Source organism: Podospora pseudocomata, chromosome 6, assembly GCF_035222375.1.
Source record: "Podospora pseudocomata strain CBS 415.72m chromosome 6, whole genome shotgun sequence".
Lineage (NCBI taxonomy): Eukaryota > Fungi > Ascomycota > Sordariomycetes > Sordariales > Podosporaceae > Podospora > Podospora pseudocomata.
In genome coordinates, this window is record NC_085890.1 from 2,979,322 (window position 1) to 2,997,091 (window position 17,770).

General features: G+C 52.8%; 6 protein-coding genes across 6 annotated transcripts; 5 read left to right on the plus strand and 1 right to left on the minus strand.

Annotated features, from left to right (window-relative positions):
- Positions 1–1,772: 1,772 nt before the first annotated feature.
- Positions 1,773–4,976, plus strand: vps35 (retromer complex subunit Vps35). Its single transcript, XM_062892436.1, has 4 exons — positions 1,773–2,111; positions 2,180–4,403; positions 4,458–4,604; positions 4,661–4,976. The coding sequence occupies exons 1-4, from the start codon at positions 1,978–1,980 to the stop codon at positions 4,823–4,825; spliced, it is 2,670 nt and encodes an 889-aa protein (XP_062740976.1). The 5' UTR covers positions 1,773–1,977; the 3' UTR covers positions 4,826–4,976.
- QC762_607540 (uncharacterized protein) lies at positions 4,902–8,789 on the minus strand. Its single transcript, XM_062892437.1, has 2 exons — positions 5,541–8,789; positions 4,902–5,482 (listed from the first exon to the last, which is right to left on the minus strand). The coding sequence occupies exons 1-2, from the start codon at positions 8,079–8,081 to the stop codon at positions 5,297–5,299; spliced, it is 2,727 nt and encodes a 908-aa protein (XP_062740977.1). The 5' UTR covers positions 8,082–8,789; the 3' UTR covers positions 4,902–5,296.
- On the plus strand, positions 8,582–11,285 carry QC762_0098520 (uncharacterized protein; the record flags this gene model as incomplete). Its single annotated transcript, XM_062884157.1, has 4 exons — positions 8,582–9,378; positions 9,437–9,738; positions 9,797–10,388; positions 10,465–11,285. Exons 1-4 carry the CDS (start codon positions 9,189–9,191, stop codon positions 11,283–11,285), a joined length of 1,905 nt encoding a protein of 634 aa, XP_062740978.1. The 5' UTR covers positions 8,582–9,188.
- Positions 11,286–11,462: 177 nt separating this feature from the next.
- Positions 11,463–13,574, plus strand: QC762_0098530 (uncharacterized protein; the record flags this gene model as incomplete). The annotated part of the gene is made up of 1 exon (XM_062884158.1): positions 11,463–13,574. The coding sequence occupies one exon, from the start codon at positions 11,463–11,465 to the stop codon at positions 13,572–13,574; it is 2,112 nt and encodes a 703-aa protein (XP_062740979.1).
- Positions 13,575–14,426: 852 nt separating this feature from the next.
- QC762_607555 (uncharacterized protein) lies at positions 14,427–15,881 on the plus strand. Its single transcript, XM_062892438.1, has 3 exons — positions 14,427–14,654; positions 14,858–15,241; positions 15,298–15,881. The coding sequence occupies exons 2-3, from the start codon at positions 14,867–14,869 to the stop codon at positions 15,583–15,585; spliced, it is 663 nt and encodes a 220-aa protein (XP_062740980.1). The 5' UTR covers positions 14,427–14,654; positions 14,858–14,866; the 3' UTR covers positions 15,586–15,881.
- Positions 15,882–15,980: 99 nt separating this feature from the next.
- Positions 15,981–17,067, plus strand: QC762_607560 (uncharacterized protein; the record flags this gene model as incomplete). The annotated part of the gene is made up of 2 exons (XM_062892439.1): positions 15,981–16,142; positions 16,291–17,067. 2 exons carry the CDS (start codon positions 15,981–15,983, stop codon positions 17,065–17,067), a joined length of 939 nt encoding a protein of 312 aa, XP_062740981.1.
- Positions 17,068–17,770: the final 703 nt, after the last annotated feature.

Genomic DNA, 17,770 nt, shown 5'->3' on the forward strand with positions numbered 1-17,770 from the left:
TAAGGCTGAGGGAGTCCGCTCCCGCAGGAGGGACCTGTTCCTTTTCTTTCTTCTTTATCTGACAATTCAATCTTGTATGGAGACCTACTCCTGTATTTAGTCGTAGGCCCATATCAGCCACTAGGGATATACCTATCCTGTTTTTGTCATTGCTTTCGTAGATGTGTTCTCTTTCTCATCAAATAGTAATGTTATAAGGTATTGCTTTAATATATGTAGTAGCGTCATCAACTGGTCACCATCAATGCCCTCTGGTATGATCTATCATGCATGCCATGTTGGAAGAGCAACATGGCCGGGTCCTCTTATCAAATACGACGCATATCTGACACAGAGTGAATACATCCCATTTCGGAGCATTCCAGGTTACCATGGAGCATCAATAAGGCAGGTAGCCTGCAATTTAGGCACACGCGAGTATCAACGGAAATAGCTGAATGACGCGCTATCCCAACAAGTCCCATCGAAGACATCATTCAACAAGGTCTTGGAGCAGGAGAACTCTTGCTCCTGATGACCCAGTAATATAGCTATCCACTTCGTGACCGTACAGGTTCAGCAGTTAATTCTATACTGGAGCAGACCTGGACTCTAACAGCCATTCACTTTAATCTTGATGCTTTCCCAAGGTGCATATATTTCTGGCAACTCTATCCTTGGAATAGTTTTCCTCTTCACCAACACCGACTCAATTGTCATAAGATACAATCTTTCGTGAGCATCGTCCTTGCTGGCCTTCTGGCCGTGCTCGGGCTCTTCACTCAATCAACATCCGCCGCCGACATTCTACAGGTACACAATCATTGCAACTTTCCTGTTTGGTGGTGGCACAGCGCCATTGCGGAAGATCGAACCCCTGCGATAGAGGTGTGAACGGCCAATGCATTGGCAAGGGTGGTGAGCCTTTTGAGGCTCTCGCTGGACAGACCACTGCCTAGCCTTGGCTGAAGAACGACAAAGGTGTCTCTATGAAGATCCGCCGCGGAGACAAGGTCGACAAGTACACGTTTCAAGTCCCAGTCTTCCAGTTCGAGTATTGCCATTGCACTCAAGGAGAGCCCTGGGATCAGGGTCTGTGGTGGTAAGTATATCTTTAGCTTTTCACATCCTCGAAAGGACCATTCTTGCTGACTGCATCCTAGGGACCTTTCTGACATCGACGGGAGCGGCCCTGGCCTTTATGACACCCCGTTCGGCGACCAAAACGTTTACGTTCAGACCACTGGTGCCGGCTCTTCTGATCCTCAATACAACACTTGCCGGAATCTCAAGTGCAAGAAGAACATGTATGATTGAGGGTGCCAGGTGGAAATGATGTCAAGGTTTCAGAACATGAAACCCACAAGTAATTTTCTGAAGTGGTCATTTTAAACTTCGACACACCACACCACATTCCCGAACAGTTCAACTGGTCCCGTACTGATGAAGATGGTAGCGGATACCAATTGCCATGGCGCTCCGGCTGCCTGCTGCCCCGTAGTCGCTCGGGAAGCTCTTTCGAGGAGCTTCGTGCTGCGGTGGAGACATAATCGGCAGTGACCGACTTGTTTATTCAAGCAGTAAAAATGTCTTCACGTGTGCTGAAATGAGATGTTAGATATGTGAAACGATAGAGACTCTCACGGTACCTGATGGTCAAGCCACAATCTGATAAGATAAGGGAAAGCAAGCCATTGACGAAGTGGAACACTCACGTGTTGCCGGGGTTTGGCTTGGTCTCTAGAGTTACTTACGTAATCTCCAGTGCGTTGACTGTGGAACTGACACAGTGGGCGATACCCCTGCAGCAACACTGCTATCAACGAGCTCACCCAGCTGTTGCCATGCTCTCCATTGCGTCGTCATCTTGCCCGCTAGATCCAGACCCAACACCCGCCATCACGAGATATACGAAGTAACCAAATTACACCATCCCATCCGTACATATACTGCGCTGGTCGCTGGAAACCGACACATTTGAAGCAGCCCATCCGCAACATGTCTACCCCCGCGCCGCCTGAGGACCAGGCCCGCCTGCTTGAGGATGCATTAATTGCCGTGCGCCAGCAAACAGCCATGATGCGCAAATGCCTGGATACTCCCGGGAAGCTTATGGATGCCCTCAAGTGCTGGTCTGTTTTCTGACTGTCAATTGTCGTGCTAGCCGCACCGCGTGCTGACTGAACGTCTTACCTTGTAGCTCGACTCTCGTCTCCGAGCTCCGGACAAGCAGCCTCGGCCCGAAGCAATACTACGAATTATACATGTCAGTTTTCGATGCCCTCCGATATCTGTCTGTCCACCTGCGCGAAAATCATCCCGTCAACCACCTTGCCGATCTCTACGAACTTGTGCAATATGCCGGCAACATCATCCCACGCCTATACCTGATGATGACGGTCGGGACGGCCTACATGTCGGTGGAGGGTGCCCCTGTCAAGGAGCTCATGAAGGATATGATGGACATGAGCCGTGGCGTTCAGCACCCCATACGTGGACTGTTTCTGCGCTATTACCTCATGGGCCAAGCCAGAGACTATCTGCCCACCGGCGACTCCGACGGGCCCGAAGGAAACCTCCAGGACTCGATCAACTTTGTCCTCACCAACTTCGTCGAGATGAACAAACTGTGGGTGCGTCTCCAGCACCAAGGACATTCAAGAGAGCGGGACCAGCGGACCCAAGAACGCAAGGAGCTTCAGCTGTTAGTGGGGAGCAACATCGTGCGACTAAGCCAGCTCGTCGACCTTCCGGCCTACAAGAATGGCATCCTCGCGCCCCTGCTCGAGCAGGTTGTCCAATGTCGAGACGTCTTGGCCCAAGAATATCTTCTCGAGGTTATTACCCAGGTTTTCCCAGACGAGTTCCACCTCTACACATTGGACCAGTTTCTTGGCGCCGTCTCGAGGCTCAATCCCCACGTCGACGTCAAGGCTATTGTGATAGGCCTGATGGACAGGCTGTCAAGTTATGCAGAACGCGAGTCACAGGACGAGACAGAGGAAGACAGGGGCAAGATGGAGGAGGACGCTTTGACAGAGTTGCTCGAGAAGGTGAAGCTGGGCAAACTGAACGCAGAGTCGCCAAGTACGGAGCCACCAACTGATACAGCCGAAGTCCCACGAAACGGGGACCAGAATCCGGATGATGCTTCTTCGACAGCGGAAACACTAAATAAAGACGATAACCAGCCAGCCCCTTCAGTCGCTGATACCGAAGCGACCGCAGTGGACAACGCCGAGGCTGAGCCAGCCAAGAAGCGGCGAGGCATTCCGGAAAACGTCCGGCTGTACGAGATATTCTTCGGCCAAGTCAAGAATCTTGTGCAAGCACAACATCTCCCCATTCAAGATACAATTGCACTTTGTGTCTCTTTGACAAATCTCGCCCTCAACATTTACCCCGAGCGGTTGGACTATGTCGATCAAATCTTCGACTACGCCAACAGCAAGGTGAAGGAGCACGCCAACAGCCCAGATCTTCATTCGCAACCAGCGCAGCAAAGTCTTTTGGCGCTTCTCCAGAGCCCGCTCCGGAGATATGTGTCCCTTTTTACTGCGCTCTCCCTCCCAACATATGTTCCTCTCTTCCAATCACAGACCTACCCGACTCGGAGGGCGGTAGCCGGCGAGGTAGCCAGGCACCTCCTCAAGAACCACAATTTCATTTCCACACCCGCACAACTAGAGAATGTGCTCGAGATCCTCAAAGTTCTCATCAAGGAAGGGTCCCAAGCACCAGCGGGTTATCCCGGCGTCGTCCAGCCCCGCGCCCGTGCCCTCGAGACAGACGAGACAATGGAAGAGCAAGGCTGGCTTGCCAGACTCATCCACCTTATCCACTCCGAAGACAACGACACCCAATTCCGCCTCTTGCAAATGACGAGAAAGGCCTACGCCGAAGGCAACGAGCGCATCCGCACCACCACCCCACCGCTCATCACCGCCGGCCTCAAGCTCGCGCGCCGCTTCAAGAAGAGGGAGCACTACGACGACAACTGGTCTTCCCAGTCTTCCGCCTTGTTCAAGTTTCTGCACTCTGCCGTCTCAACGCTCTACACAAGAGTCAATGGCTCCGGCGCGGCGGAGTTGTCTCTGAGACTCTTTTGCTCGTGCGGGCAGGTGGCTGACCAGACGGGCTTTGAGGAGGTGGCGTATGAGTTTTTTGCGCAGGCCTTTACGGTGTACGAGGAGGCGGTGAGCGATTCGAAGGCGCAGTTTCAGGCTGTTTGTGTTATTGCGAGTGCGCTGCACAGGACGAGGAACTTTGGGAAGGAAAATTATGATACGCTGATTACGAAGTGTGCGCAGCATGCGAGCAAGCTGTTGAGGAAGCCGGATCAGTGCAGGGCTGTGTATTTGGCTAGTCATTTGTGGTGGGCTACGCCCGGGGCGGGGGAGGAGGAGGAGGAGGGAGGGGGGGATGTAAGTTTCTCTGGGATATCCGATGATGTGGGTTGTGCTGACGAGAAGTTGAAGCTCTATCGTGACGGCAAGAGGGTGCTCGAGTGTCTGCAGCGGGCGTTGAGGGTGGCGGATAGCTGCATGGAGACTGCGACGAGCATTGAGTTGTTTGTCGAGATTTTGGACCGTTATGTGTATTATTTTGATCAGAAGAATGAGTCGGTATGCTGTTTTTTCCTTGTTGCCCATCCTTTGGCAGGTACTGATATTGGTGGCAGGTCACAACGAAATACCTCAACGGCCTTATCGAGCTTATACACTCCAACCTTGCCGGCAACCAGCAGGACAGCGCGAGTGTGGACGCTAGCAAGAAGCACTTTTTGCAAACGTTGGAGATTATCAGGAGTAAGGAGTATGAGGGGGTGGTGTTGACACCGAAGTGAGGGGTTTCTGGGGGGAGTGTAGGGGTGATGTGGAATTAATGAGACGGGATAAGGTTAAGGGAAAGCGAGCGTATTGATAGGTAGCTTATTGGATGGGAGACCATGCAAAAAGTACAATTCTGTGACAACCTCCCGTGTTCTTTGCGTGCACCCTTGCTGGTGTCTTGAATTTATCTTGTACATTTTCTCGATTAAGATCGTCTTTCTCATATACAACCCCCATTGCTCTGTGTAGATCTCCTCCTTCTCCCCTTTATAAATAAATACAAGAAATGGCGGGGACTAAGAATACAAACAAAAGACAAGGAAAAGTTTTGTGTAAACTGCAGTGGACTGTTGTAGGTCCAGGAGAAAAGGAAAAAACCGAAACGCCATGCGATGCAAAACCCAACCCCTCAAAACAGAGCCTCCTCGAGGAAAAAAGGGTCTAGGACAAACCAAAAAAACCAAGAACAAAAAAGAAAACAAAAATCACCTCGCAGCCAAATTCTCCGCCGCCTTGACCATAATCCCCGCCACCTTCTCCAACCTCCTCATCGCCTCCTCCCACTGCCCGTCCTCAATCGCGTCCCTCACAGCAGGGAAATACCCCTCATCATAACTCGACCACCTCTGCGGCCCAAAAACCACATGTTTAAACTGTTTCCTTCCCGGTATCTAATTTCCCATCATTAGCACACACCCAACGCCGTCAGAGGAAGAAGAAAAAACTCACCCCATCAATATCCAACAAATCCGAATCAAACCTCCCCATCCTAGAATTATACTCAGCCCTCATATCCCCTAGCCCGTTCGTCTCGTACCCATTCGTCGCAATAACCTTATTCTCCCACTCCGTCTCCCACTTTACAAACCTCCTAACCGCCATCCCGACTTCATCGGCCGCGTCTCTGAGTTTCGTGACCTTGAAGATCTTCTCGTCGTAACCTGTTTGGTTTCTCGCCCAGGTTTCCAAATCACCAACCCACTCCGAAAGCTTATCCGCGTAAGCGGGCATGTCAAACGGCATGATTGGGCGGTTAGACAGCTCAAATGCCAAAAGGCCGACGACGCGGCAAAGAATAGTGTGGTAGACCCAAGACGGGTCCCCTTCAACAGCCATCCAGTCATGGTTCTCGTACGACGAGTGGGCCGGGTAGCCAGGCCCATCAAAGTGGAGGTCGATGGAGGCGGTACCGGCGATGTCCTGAAAAGCGACATAGTCCGAGCCGGCGCCGAGTCCTTCCAGATCGGCCGAGCGTTCGTTCCAGAGGTCGAGGAGGGATTTGAACTGGTTTTTCGGGTCGGGGTAGTGCTCGTCTGTTGTCCTGGCTAGGACTTCGAGCAGGAGCTTCTTGAAGACGGGGTTGCCGGCGGCGTGGAACTCGCCCCCGGTCACGGCCGTGTCGAGGTTGATGTATGCGAGCGCGTTCTCACGTAGGAAGTCGTCGTTTTGCTCGACGTATTCTGTCGAGCCGATGAGGTTGTATTCTTCCGCATCCCAGGACATGAACTCGATTGTGCGCAAGGGGCGCCAGCCTTGCGCCAGGAGGTTGCCAAACACTCGGATGACTTCCATCATGACGGCTGTTCCAGAGGCGGGGTCGGCAGCTCCAAAGGCCCAGGCGTCGCGGTGGTTGCCGATGATGATAGACTTTGCATCCTGCTCAATGCCACCGATGCGGCCGTAGACATTCCAGATAGCTTGCTTCTCGACTTCATCTTGCTCATTCTTGAGGCGGACAATGGGTGATGAAAGGTTGCCGGTCCACCACTCGTCGATGGAAGGGACACCGCCGGCCCAGCCATCGGGAATATGTTGCCCATGTCCCTTGAGATGCTGAAGGAGAATTTGGGCATCGCGCCAGCCAAGGGGAAGACTGGGGATTTTGACGAGACCCTCGGCCTGGTCAACCTTGACACGAGGCTGGTCTTTCTTACTGCCCCAGCCGGGAGTCAACACATCACCCACTACCCAACTCATCAGACTCACGGAGCCTCTCTGGACACCATCAGCTGGCATCCAACGGCCCAATGGTGCTGTCGGACCCTTCAGGTACCCGGCATCCTTTGGATCTGTGTAGATGAGACAACCTGCAAATCCGGCGAGCTCAGCAGCCTTGACCTTGAGTGCCCTGTCAGTTTGGGTGCCATAGTATCTGACCAAGGCAATCGCACCCTTGGTGTCGATGCCTCTGTCCTTTAGCGTCTGGAAGTCCTCCCTCGAGCCGTAGTGAGCATAAATCAGGGGCCCTTTGACATCCCCTGACTTGGAATGTCCATGGAAAGCGTATGTTTGACGGCCTGTCGTTTCACCACCGACTTCATCTTCCTCCAACTTGGCCGTCCACTTGACTTTACTGTCGTCACCCAGAATCTCCACTGCTCTGCCCCCAGCCTTGGGGTAGTTGAGGTAAACATGGTACGTGTCTCGCCTAACATTTTCCAATCCATGCCGACGGAACTGGGCTTCGGTGTACTCCATGAGCGCAAAATCTCCTTCGGTCCCTGCCAGATGCGCATAACTGGTGTAGCGCTTGGAGTACTCTGCAAGATGATCTGGATTCATGGAATTCTCGATGTACAGCCTGATCCTCTCCGGCGGGAACGCGGTGCTTCCCATTCTCCTGGCCATGCTGGTGAACATGTCGCTGGCGAATATCAAGTAGAGAAATCCCAGGAGCATGAAGATGGCGAGGATGCGGGCGACCAGAAGCAGCAGCGCCGCACTCCCAAACTGGGGGAACGCAAAGCGCGAGGCTGGTGTTTCTGTCTCTGCATTTGCCGCCTCCGGGTCGGTATTGCTCTCCTCAGCCGTTGCAGCTCGGCGACGTAATCTTGGTAACTTCCACTTCCACCTCCAGCGCCACTGTGGTAGTGAGAGCCCTATGCGCTTCCCCCACGACGGCCGGCTTCCCCCGCGCACGTCCGAGTCGTCAATCTCCAGCTCTTGCATTTCCCGGCGCACTTGGCGGGTCTCTTCATCTGAATCGGAATCATCGGAGCTGAACAGGCTGTCTTCGTCGTCGGTTTCAACAGTTGGCGCTCGGTAGCCACCTGGTCGGCTGCCACGCTGTGAGGCAGGATCTGTAGGATTGTGTGCATGTCGGGAGCCCCTTAGGAGGGATTGCCCCTCTACTGCGCCGGCTCCGGAATCGTCGATCGGGGAGGGGGCGAGATCTCGTTGCTGCCAGTCGCTGTTGCTGCCGCTGGCGACGGCCTCATCGTAGGTCGGTATCGGAGGTACCGGTTCGTACCGCTGTTTTTCGGAAGGCATTGTGTGTAGGATGTTGCGCAAAGCGCTGTGCACATTCGGGAGACGCGCGGAGGGCGGAGGGGCAATAAGAAAAAAGGAGGGATGGCCAATTTCTAGAAACGGACAAGGCAAGGCAAGATTAAATGATGGAAAGGAGGAACCGTCTTCGTTGGATGGCCACGGGCAGGGCAAATGAGCGTGGTGAAGAGTGTTGTTATCTTGGTCGTTCTAGGTCTGTAGGGAGATGCTCATCATCAGTCCAGCTGGTGTTGGAGCTGGCATCGATGGAAATGTGGTCGGGCAACGTCGCGTGCTTGTGTTCCAGGACGGTTTGACGTCAAAATTGTCTTCCGGGATGTCGACAGCCCCCAGAGAAAGGGCAATTGGGGAAACGGTTGCCGACTTCCCGCCTGTGACAGACAGGGGACGCTTGGCGGCGTGCGACACCCAACAGCGGCCTCAAACAGGGACCCACTGGCTATTTCAGCTGTGCGTCTGCGAACTTGCTTACCTAAGGAATTATGTCACATCCCCTTGGCACCGCATCCTTCCACATTTACACCCATGCCTCACCTTCGCCCAGAACCATTCCAACTGCATTCTCCAAGACGCTCAAATAGCAGCTAATGCAACATTCTGTCATGATCACTCGCCCATGGAACTCCCACCCTGTTCAACGGCACTCAATCATCCAACTACCCCAGGACACCAGGGTGCCTTGCGTGATACCCTTCAAAGAAATGCTGTAGCTCCGGGCCTGGGTTCAACTACACCATGATCCATATGCATGGCTCAGCCCAATAGTGATGTTGGCGACCAGTCGGATGTCGAGGATGGCTCTGGGCAGCCTTCTCGGGCAAGCGGGGTAGGTCGCAATGAACCCGTCCAACATGTCCCCTATCCCTGGTCCCGATGCACACCTTGCCGGGTTCGGTAGCATGTTTCTAGGGCTAGGTCAGGGCAGTCAGCATCACATCACAACATGTCTACCAACCTGGCAAGGCGCTGGCAAGTCATGCAGTGAGCCAACCACCCGCGAACACCTACAAAAGCCATGGAGGCCGCACCTCGGGACAGGATTTGGTGTCCCATCACCATCACTCCCTCTGAACCCAAGGGCCTGACAACATGTCGCTTTCCAAGTTCTGTCTGTTGGCGTCTGCCTCGTTGGTGAGCTTGACCACCGGGCTGAGCACACCACATGCCAATATCAAGCGTCAGGTCTCCCAGTTGCGTGAGAGTTATGACTTTGTCATTGTTGGCGGAGGTACAAGTGGTCTCACGGTAGCTGATCGGTTGAGTGAAGCTTTTCCACAGAGTAAGCCATCTCTCGTATCTGATCATCCACATCGTCATACAGCTAACCGAGAATACAGAAACTGTACTGGTTGTTGAGTACGGCGATGTTGAGTACGCTCCATCAAGCTTCGATCCACCGGTCGACTGGTATGGGCCGAATTCATTTCAAAGCGCCTCCCTCTGGGTATTTTTCTCCCAGCCGAACCCCGAATACAACAACTTGACGGCCCTCAGCTTTGCGGGGCAAGTGGTCGGTGGAAGCAGTGCTATCAATGGCCAATTCTTCGATCGGCCATCACGTCACGATCTTGATTCCTGGACCCAGCTCGGCGTTTCTTCAGACTGGAACTGGCGGGGAATGTTTCCCTATTTCAAAAAGGTGCCGTGTGACATTTCAGAGCATAATTGACCACAGAGACTGACCCCAGCAAACACAGAGCATCAAGTTCACCGCACCATCAGCACAGGTGGCTCAGCAGTACAACTACACCTGGGATCTTTCTTCTTACGGCGGCACGACACCCATCCATTCCAGTTTTCCCCCCTTCCAATGGGCCGACAACTCCGTCGTCCTGAACGGCTGGAGGGAGCTGGGTGTCCACACACGTCAGGACTGCGCTGGCGGTGACAAAGAAGGTCTCTGTGCAGTTCCTACTTCACAGCATCCCATCACTGCAAGACGTTCTCATGCTGGGCTTGGCCACTACGCCGATGTAGTTGGGACTCGTTCCAATTACGATCTGCTTGTGAAGCATCAGGCAGTCAGAGTCGTCTACCCCAACGGAGTCAATTCTGGCCCTCCACTTCTCGATGTCCGATCGCTAACCACCAATGCTCGGTTCAACATCACCGCCAATGCTGAGGTTGTTCTCTCGGCTGGCGCCTACCACACACCCACTGTTCTTCTTAGAAGCGGCATCGGTGCTGCCAATATCCTTGCAGCGTCTGGAATTACACAGGTGCTTGAACTGCCAGGAGTCGGTGCCAATCTTCAGGATCATCCTGGGAGCACAGGCGTGGCTTGGAACTGTATGTCATCCATCCCCACAAATTATCCTTCTTTTTCTAAATTCTAGTAACCCTTATGCTAACATGGTCCCTATAGACACCAAGCCTGGAAACTGGACCCCAATGCCAGAGGAAATGGCCGACCCAACTTTCAAGGCTGATGCCACGGCTGCGTTTGACGAGGTGCCAGCGCGCGGTCCTTACACCATGGCCTTGGGCAACCAGGCCATCTACATTTCTCTCCCAAACACCACACCCAACTACCTCAGCATCATTCGCAAAATCCTCAGACAGACAGTAGATGGATCCGCAGCATCCTTCCTGCCAGCCGACTACAGAGACAACGCAGCACTGGCCAGAGGTTACAGAGACCAGCTCGCCGTCTTGGCCAAGCTCCTCCTCAACCCCAAGGCCCCCAACCTCGAAACCCCATGGTCAACAGGTTATTCCGCCGCAGCGATCCTTCTTCATCCCCTCAGCCGTGGGACGGTCCGCCTCAACCCGGCAGATCATCTTGCTCAGCCCATTGTTGACAGCAGACACGGCAGCAACCCAGTCGACTTTGACATGCAGCTTGCTAATGTGAAGTGGTCACGAAGACTGCTTGACACACCCACGATGAAGCGCTACGGCGCGGTGGAAACTGCCCCGGGTGAAGCTGTGCAGAGTGATGCGGAGTTGTTGGCGTTTATCAAGAGCGCTGCGACGTTGAGTTATCAGCATCCGTGCTGCACTGCTGCGTTGGGACCGAAGAATAAGGGGGGTGTGGTGGATAACAAGCTGAGGGTGCACGGGGCGAAGGGGTTGAGGGTGGTGGATATCAGTGTTTTGCCTTTGGTTATCAGTGCGCATACGAGCTCGACGGCTTATGCGCTGGGTGAGAAGGCTGCGGATGTTATTATCAAGGAGTGGAGGTGAGTGTCGGTTTGTTTGGTGCATGTCTGTGGCGTGGGGATTTGCCACGTGTGGTTGGTCAGGAGTAATGTAGATTAGGCAGGAAGCGAGGATCAATAGGCTGACGGGCTCCCTCTTCTTTGATCATTTACCTTTGCGTTTTTCACAGAAACACATTTCGAGTTGCTTGTAGCCGCTGCAATGGTTTCTCCCAAACCCCTCGTGGATGATGGTCCAAAAACACAATGTGACCAATTCCTCGCCCTCCTCCTCTCCACCCACCGACCCCGCCCCCACAGACAGCATCACATCCTCTGGGAAGCAGCCATCACCCACGCCACCAAACAAGACTGTTCCCTCTGCAAGATCCTCACCGGCGCCCTGCAAGTCTGGTTCACGCCCTCCCAGCTGGGAGGCGTCCAGCTGCAGGTCATGCTGATCATGCAACAGAGCAGTGAGAAGCAAGATCGGTTGTTGATTCAGTTCAGAACACCGGCGAGGGTGACACCCTGGACGGAGGGGCAGACTGTTAACTTCTTTGTGGATGATGGGTTATGTGGGACTGGGGGGTGGAACTTGATGAAGACCCCGGCTGCCTTGAACAAGGAAAGTTTCGCGTGGGAAAGGAAAGTAGAAAAAATGAAGGCGTGGCTGGGGCGGTGTCGGGAAAGTCATGAGATGTGTAGGTCTTATGGGGCTGTGATGCTTCCTGAGGGGGTGACGGTATTACCGAGCAGAGTGCTGGATTTGTTACCTGGGAATGGGGGCGTGAGGTTGTATGAATCGAGGGTGGGGGAAAGGGGGAGGTATGCTTGTCTTAGTCATCGGTGGGGGAAGTGTCAGCCGCTTACCACGACCCGGGCGACGTTGGGGGATTGGAAGGAAGGGTTGGCTTGGGAGAAGATCCCGAAGCTGTTCCAAGATGCGATCGACATTGCAAGGGAGCTGGGGGTGAGGTATCTCTGGATTGATAGTCTTTGTATTGTGCAGGATGATGCGGAGGACTGGTATAGAGAGTCGAGGAAGATGTGCGCGATTTATCAGAATGCGGTTGTGACTGTAGCTGGCACGGCGGGGTTTGGGTGTGAGGATTCGTTGGTTCCGACGAGGGAGAGGACTGTGGCTGGAACATTGAAGGATGGGACGGGTTATAGGTTTGAGGTTAGGTTGATGGATAAGCATTTGAGTGGGTCGCCGAGTCATGTTCATTTTGGGAAGACGCTGCTTGGGAGAGGGTGGGTTTATCAGGAGAGGCTTTTGTCTCGGAGGATCATACACTGTTGTTCGGATGAGTTGGTGTGGGAATGTATGGAGTCGGTGGAGTGTGAGTGTCCTGAGGGGGTTGGCTGGATGACAACCGCGGATCGGTCTAGGTTGGAAATCAAGGCTATTCAGACGCGGTTGCCAAGGGAGGCGCCGGTGTCGGAGCAGCGGAGAGTCTGGCATGATATTGTCAGGGCTTATACCGCGCTGGATTTGACAAAAATATCGGACAGAGCGGTTGCTATTCTCGGACTGGCAGTAGAGATACAGCATTCAAGGAAGGGATTGTATGCCGCGGGACTATGGGAGGATAGCTTTCTGTGTGATCTTGCCTGGCATACTGGGACGGCAACTCGAAGAGGGAAAAGGCCGACGGATCCTAGACCAAATAGAGATACGACAAAAGCTCCTACATGGTCTTGGCTCTCGGTTAGTACCTGTTGTGAGTATTGGTCTCGATCGGATCTCGGGAATGGGGAGCCATGGTGGGAGGATAGCGGTACTGTTGTCGAGAAGATTGAGCTCCCTCCGTATCATACGCTTTCAGCTGCAGCACAAGGTCTCGGCTTGGTTCATGTGATCCCTGCCACGAATCTCAAGGTGGATGGTGGCACCAGCAGACTGACCACTCATGGTTGTCTGACGCTCAAGGGGAACTTGCTGGCTGGAACATCCAGTCAATCAGTGCATAACGACACACTGGAGTGGTCGGGCTGGTTCCAACGTAGCTTTGGGATCGATCTTAATCTTCAAGAATCGAGAGCACGTGGGTTCCTTGATATTCAGACCACAAACGAAAAGCCTATCATCCGACAGGGACAGGCAGTGTTTGGTATGCCGCTTGGTACCAGTATCGACACTGAAGGGATTCTGGATCCGATATATCGATATCGGTACCTCCTGTTGTTGGTGTTGGTAGATGCCGATGAGCAGTTGTATGAGCGGGTGGGGATGATTGAGCTGGCCCATGGCGATTATCAGTGGAAGGCACCAGCGTGGTGGGATATTCCTTTTGAGGCCGGGACCATGACTACTATGAAAATCATTTAGGACGCTTTTTGATAGTCAGCGATGTAATGGAGAACAAAGAATGGATTCTTTTGATTAAACCCCTTTCGTGATAGTGCCGATTACTCTAATTGGAATGACTGTTGTTGGCTTGTGCGATTCCGTCCGACAATGGTGACTTGAGAGAGAAGCTTGCTTAACCTTCCTGTGTGATAATGACGGAGATGGGCCTTTGTCTGGCGGATACAATAGTGAAGGATGCTCAACGTCGAGAACCAACTGGATCAAAATGATGAGAAGGGCTGTTGACCCGAGGAGCAGAGAAAGCCGCGTCACAGCCAAGAGTAAACGCGACCTCATCCGCAAAGCCCATCTCACCTGGCACGAGCCTTTAAGGAGCTGCCATAAACGGAGCAACTGCCAGACGATAACAGCCAATGGAAGCAAGGCCCAACACCTGTCACCTCTTAGACCAACTGTCGGCATGCCAAAGGTATCAAAATCAGAGCAGTCACTTGGTCAAGTGGTCAATGCTACCGTCACAGGTTGCGCCACCTCTAGAGGCTGTGGGTTCAATTCCCACTTCCAATTAGATGTTGCGGGTTCAGCTCCTGCAACCAGCAATTGTCCATGGCATGAGGGATGAGGGCTTGATATTGCATCACTGGTGGTTACGACCTACCTAACCGCGGTATACGTCTGTGGGATTGCTGAGGAGACTGGGGGTTGGGCCATGACTTCCACTTCCTTTTTGCCATCCAGCTAATCAAAACTATCAATAGCCCATGACGTACGGGTTGAGGGATATGATTAGCAGTTCATATATTTTTATTTATTTTATCATTCTTTTTCCTCTTTGCTTGTGTGCCTTTTCCAGGCGGAGCAGAAGGAACAAGCTATCGCAGATTGAACTTTGCGCCTGCCCTATTGGTCGCATGGCACCTTCCTGCCTTTTCTGCTCGCTGCTCTTGCTGAGTCAATAGCTTGAAAACTTTCTGACGATCGTAAATAATTGGCAGGGCATTTCTTCAACCCTCCATCCCCGCTTTTCACCATCGCGCACGCCTTTTTACTATCTCAAAACGCCTTCAAAACAAACTCGAACGCCCCTTCATTTCAAAAGTATGTGTTCAATCTTCTTCTTCAGGTCTTATAATGATAGTCTGACGCGTCCAAACGATCATTTGAGGTGTCACTATGCGACTTTGAAGCCTCAAACTATCCCTAAAAGGCCTCAAGTCTATATTCGAGGGGGTTTATTTGCAAGCTCAGGGCGTCAAGATGTAGGATTCAGGCATAGAAAGCTAATATTAATCCCTCAGTAGATACCGAAGATGTCTGTCGTCTCTCTCCAAGCGGCGCTGAAGGTCAGCGGACTGGCCTGGCCTGGCCTTGACAATGTCCTGGCCAGACGCAGTTGGGACCAGAAAGTCGAGAAGATACTGGCGGAGTTGAGGGTGCCCGCGGGCAAAAAGCACATGGTGAAAGCGATCACCAAAATGGTCGAGGAGGCGACCGATTTCGCGCGCAGATTGCGCGACGAGCCGGAGGACCACTTTGGCTTCGTCGAGATGTTCGGCGCCCACTCGCGCCTGGGGGTTGCGCTCGCTCGTGCGTCGCCTGCCGTTGTGCAAGTGTTTGAGAACCTCTTCTTCGCGGTTGTGATGGCTCGCCATCGGTACTTGGAGGATTGCTTCGAGTACGACAAGGTATGTTGCCATTGCAAGGTTGAATTGAATCAATTGCTAACACCTTGTGTTGACAGGAACCCGTCAAGGAGTTCCAGCTCTCTGCCCTGGCCAAGGCCATTGACCAGTTCAATGGGGCCGTGAGGGGCTTTTGGTCCAATACCGAGCTGGAGCTGTACATGAACGAGGCGGCGGACGATGTCGAGATCTTTAAGGAGGAAGATGGCGCCACTACTGGCGGCCAGCAAGATGTGGAGATGGAGGACGTTCGTGCTGGTGTTGAGGGCATGATACTCAACAACACGCAGGATGTGGAGATGGGGGATGTTAATGCTGCTGGTGGTTCGTTTAGAGATTGCATTTGATGACACATGGTTCTTTCCGTTTCAGCATTGGCATTGTTTTGCTTGATGGTCTCTTTTCGTTCAAGGCGTTCATTCGGGTTCACAATGGGCAGCATATTCTGGAGTTGAGGCATGGCTTTCTCTGTCTTTGGCACCGGATTGGTTGGCGCGCTAGGGATAGGAGCATTGTTTCGTTGCTATGAGTTTCAGGAGGCGTTGACTTCTCAGGCTAGCACATCAATCGATTGCTGATGCAGCCTTTACCTTGATCCTTTCACTCGTCAAGCAAGTGAAATCATGTTGTGTCGCCAACCCCTAATGCCCAAAGTAAACATTCATCCACAGCAACGCAACCGGCTGCATAGTGGAACTCGGCGTTACAGTGGGGCCGCGCATCTTCCGGCTGTTGTCGGGTCATGCCGAGCGGCTGTTCCGGGAAGCGAAGACGCATGCCACAACGTTACACTAATCCACAAGCCACACTGTATTTTAACCCCTCCCTTGATCCATGCCGAGACATGCTTTATTCCTATCTCTTTTCACACCAAATCCCTCGTTTCTTTTCCACAATTATCGCTTCAAATCGTCACCTCCATCCATCTTTGTGTTTACCTTACCCACCGAGTCTCCACAACAATGACGTCATCCACCACCGCTGCCCCCTTTTCCCTCACCAAACACCTCCTCTCCCTCGAACCAGAGGAGTTCAAAGCCGCGACTCAACACCCCTTTTTGCTCGCTGCAGCAAAGGGGACGCTCCCCAAAGATGTGCTGAGTCATTGGCTGGTGAATGACCGGTTGTATATCCATGCTTATATCCGAGCTGCGGGACAGTTGCTCGCTAGTCTGGAGCTGCCGAAGCATTTACCTGGGGTTGAACAGCCGGGGGAAGAGGATGAGGCGTTCGAAGTTAGACTGGTGGATTGGCTGATTGAGGCTTTGGGTGCGGTGAGGAGGGAGGAGAGGATGTTTCTTGAGGTTGGGGGGAGGTATGAACTGGTGGATTTTGTGGGAGTGAACTCGAGGGAGGTGGGGAGGGTGAAGGGGTTGGGGGTTATTGAGGGGTTGTTTAGGGATGTTGGAAGGAAGGAGAAGGGGAAGGGGTTGGGGGCTTGGTTGTTGGGGGCGGGGGGAGGAGAATTGCCGGTGAGTGAGAAGATTCCTTGGTTGGAGGGGGCGGTGACGTTTTGGGGGACGGAGAGAGTTTATCTTGAGGCTTGGAGCTGGGCGAGAGGGCAGCAGGAGGAGAGGCCTAATGGGAAGGAGGATGAGGATGGTGGGGCGTTGAGGAGGGAGTTTATTCCTAATTGGAGTAGTGATGAGTTTAGGGGGTTTGTGGAGAGGTTGGGGGTGTTGATTGATCAGGCTGTGGAGAGGGAGATTGGGATGGTGGGTGAGGATGGGCAGAAACAGGAGGAAGTGAAGAAAGAAATCTTGGGGAGGGTGGAAGGGAAGTGGAGGACCTTGTTGGAGGGGGAGAAGGGGTTTTGGCCGGATGTGTGATGGTTGAAGAAGCATGTGCGAACTGTAGTGTTTTATTTTCTGGGAGACGCAGCTTCGGATTCCCTTGCGCCACTTTTTACAGTAATATAACAGACATCGAGTGGACTGCTTATCCCTGATTCAAACCTGCCGGTTTTCCCGAGTGTGTCTGGGCCTTCTGGGCGATACACTTTCTAACCCAAGGATTTGGAGTGGTTACGTCTATCCGTATACATTTCATCGAACTGAAACCCAGTCCCAATGATATTCAAGGTCCCAGTATCAAGGGACCCACCCTCTGGGCCTCCCTCACACTTGATAGCCTCTCTACCATTCGAACTGAAAGAGCACCCAGACTGTCATTTCCAGGGAAATCCGATGCAGATTTCGGAAGACATACTGCCAAACTGAGGAAGATTTCTCTCCTGATCTTCTACATTCACACCTCAGTCCTCCAATGAACCTGAAGCATGTAAGCGCTGACAGAAAATAAAAATCGAAAATAAAACGGGCTGTAGCAAATATAGGTACTTCGGTACATCGACCGTGTATTTTCAGGCACTCAGGCGAAATGATGATGAAGCATAACTCTTTGTATATCTGGATATTTACCACTCCGATCTTCGAAGCCGAATCAAGATCATATGTGTGCTATCGCAAGGAATGCGTTTTGCTAAGGATTCAGCTGAAAGACTGGATCACGTTTGGATGTCCGTGCGCGTTT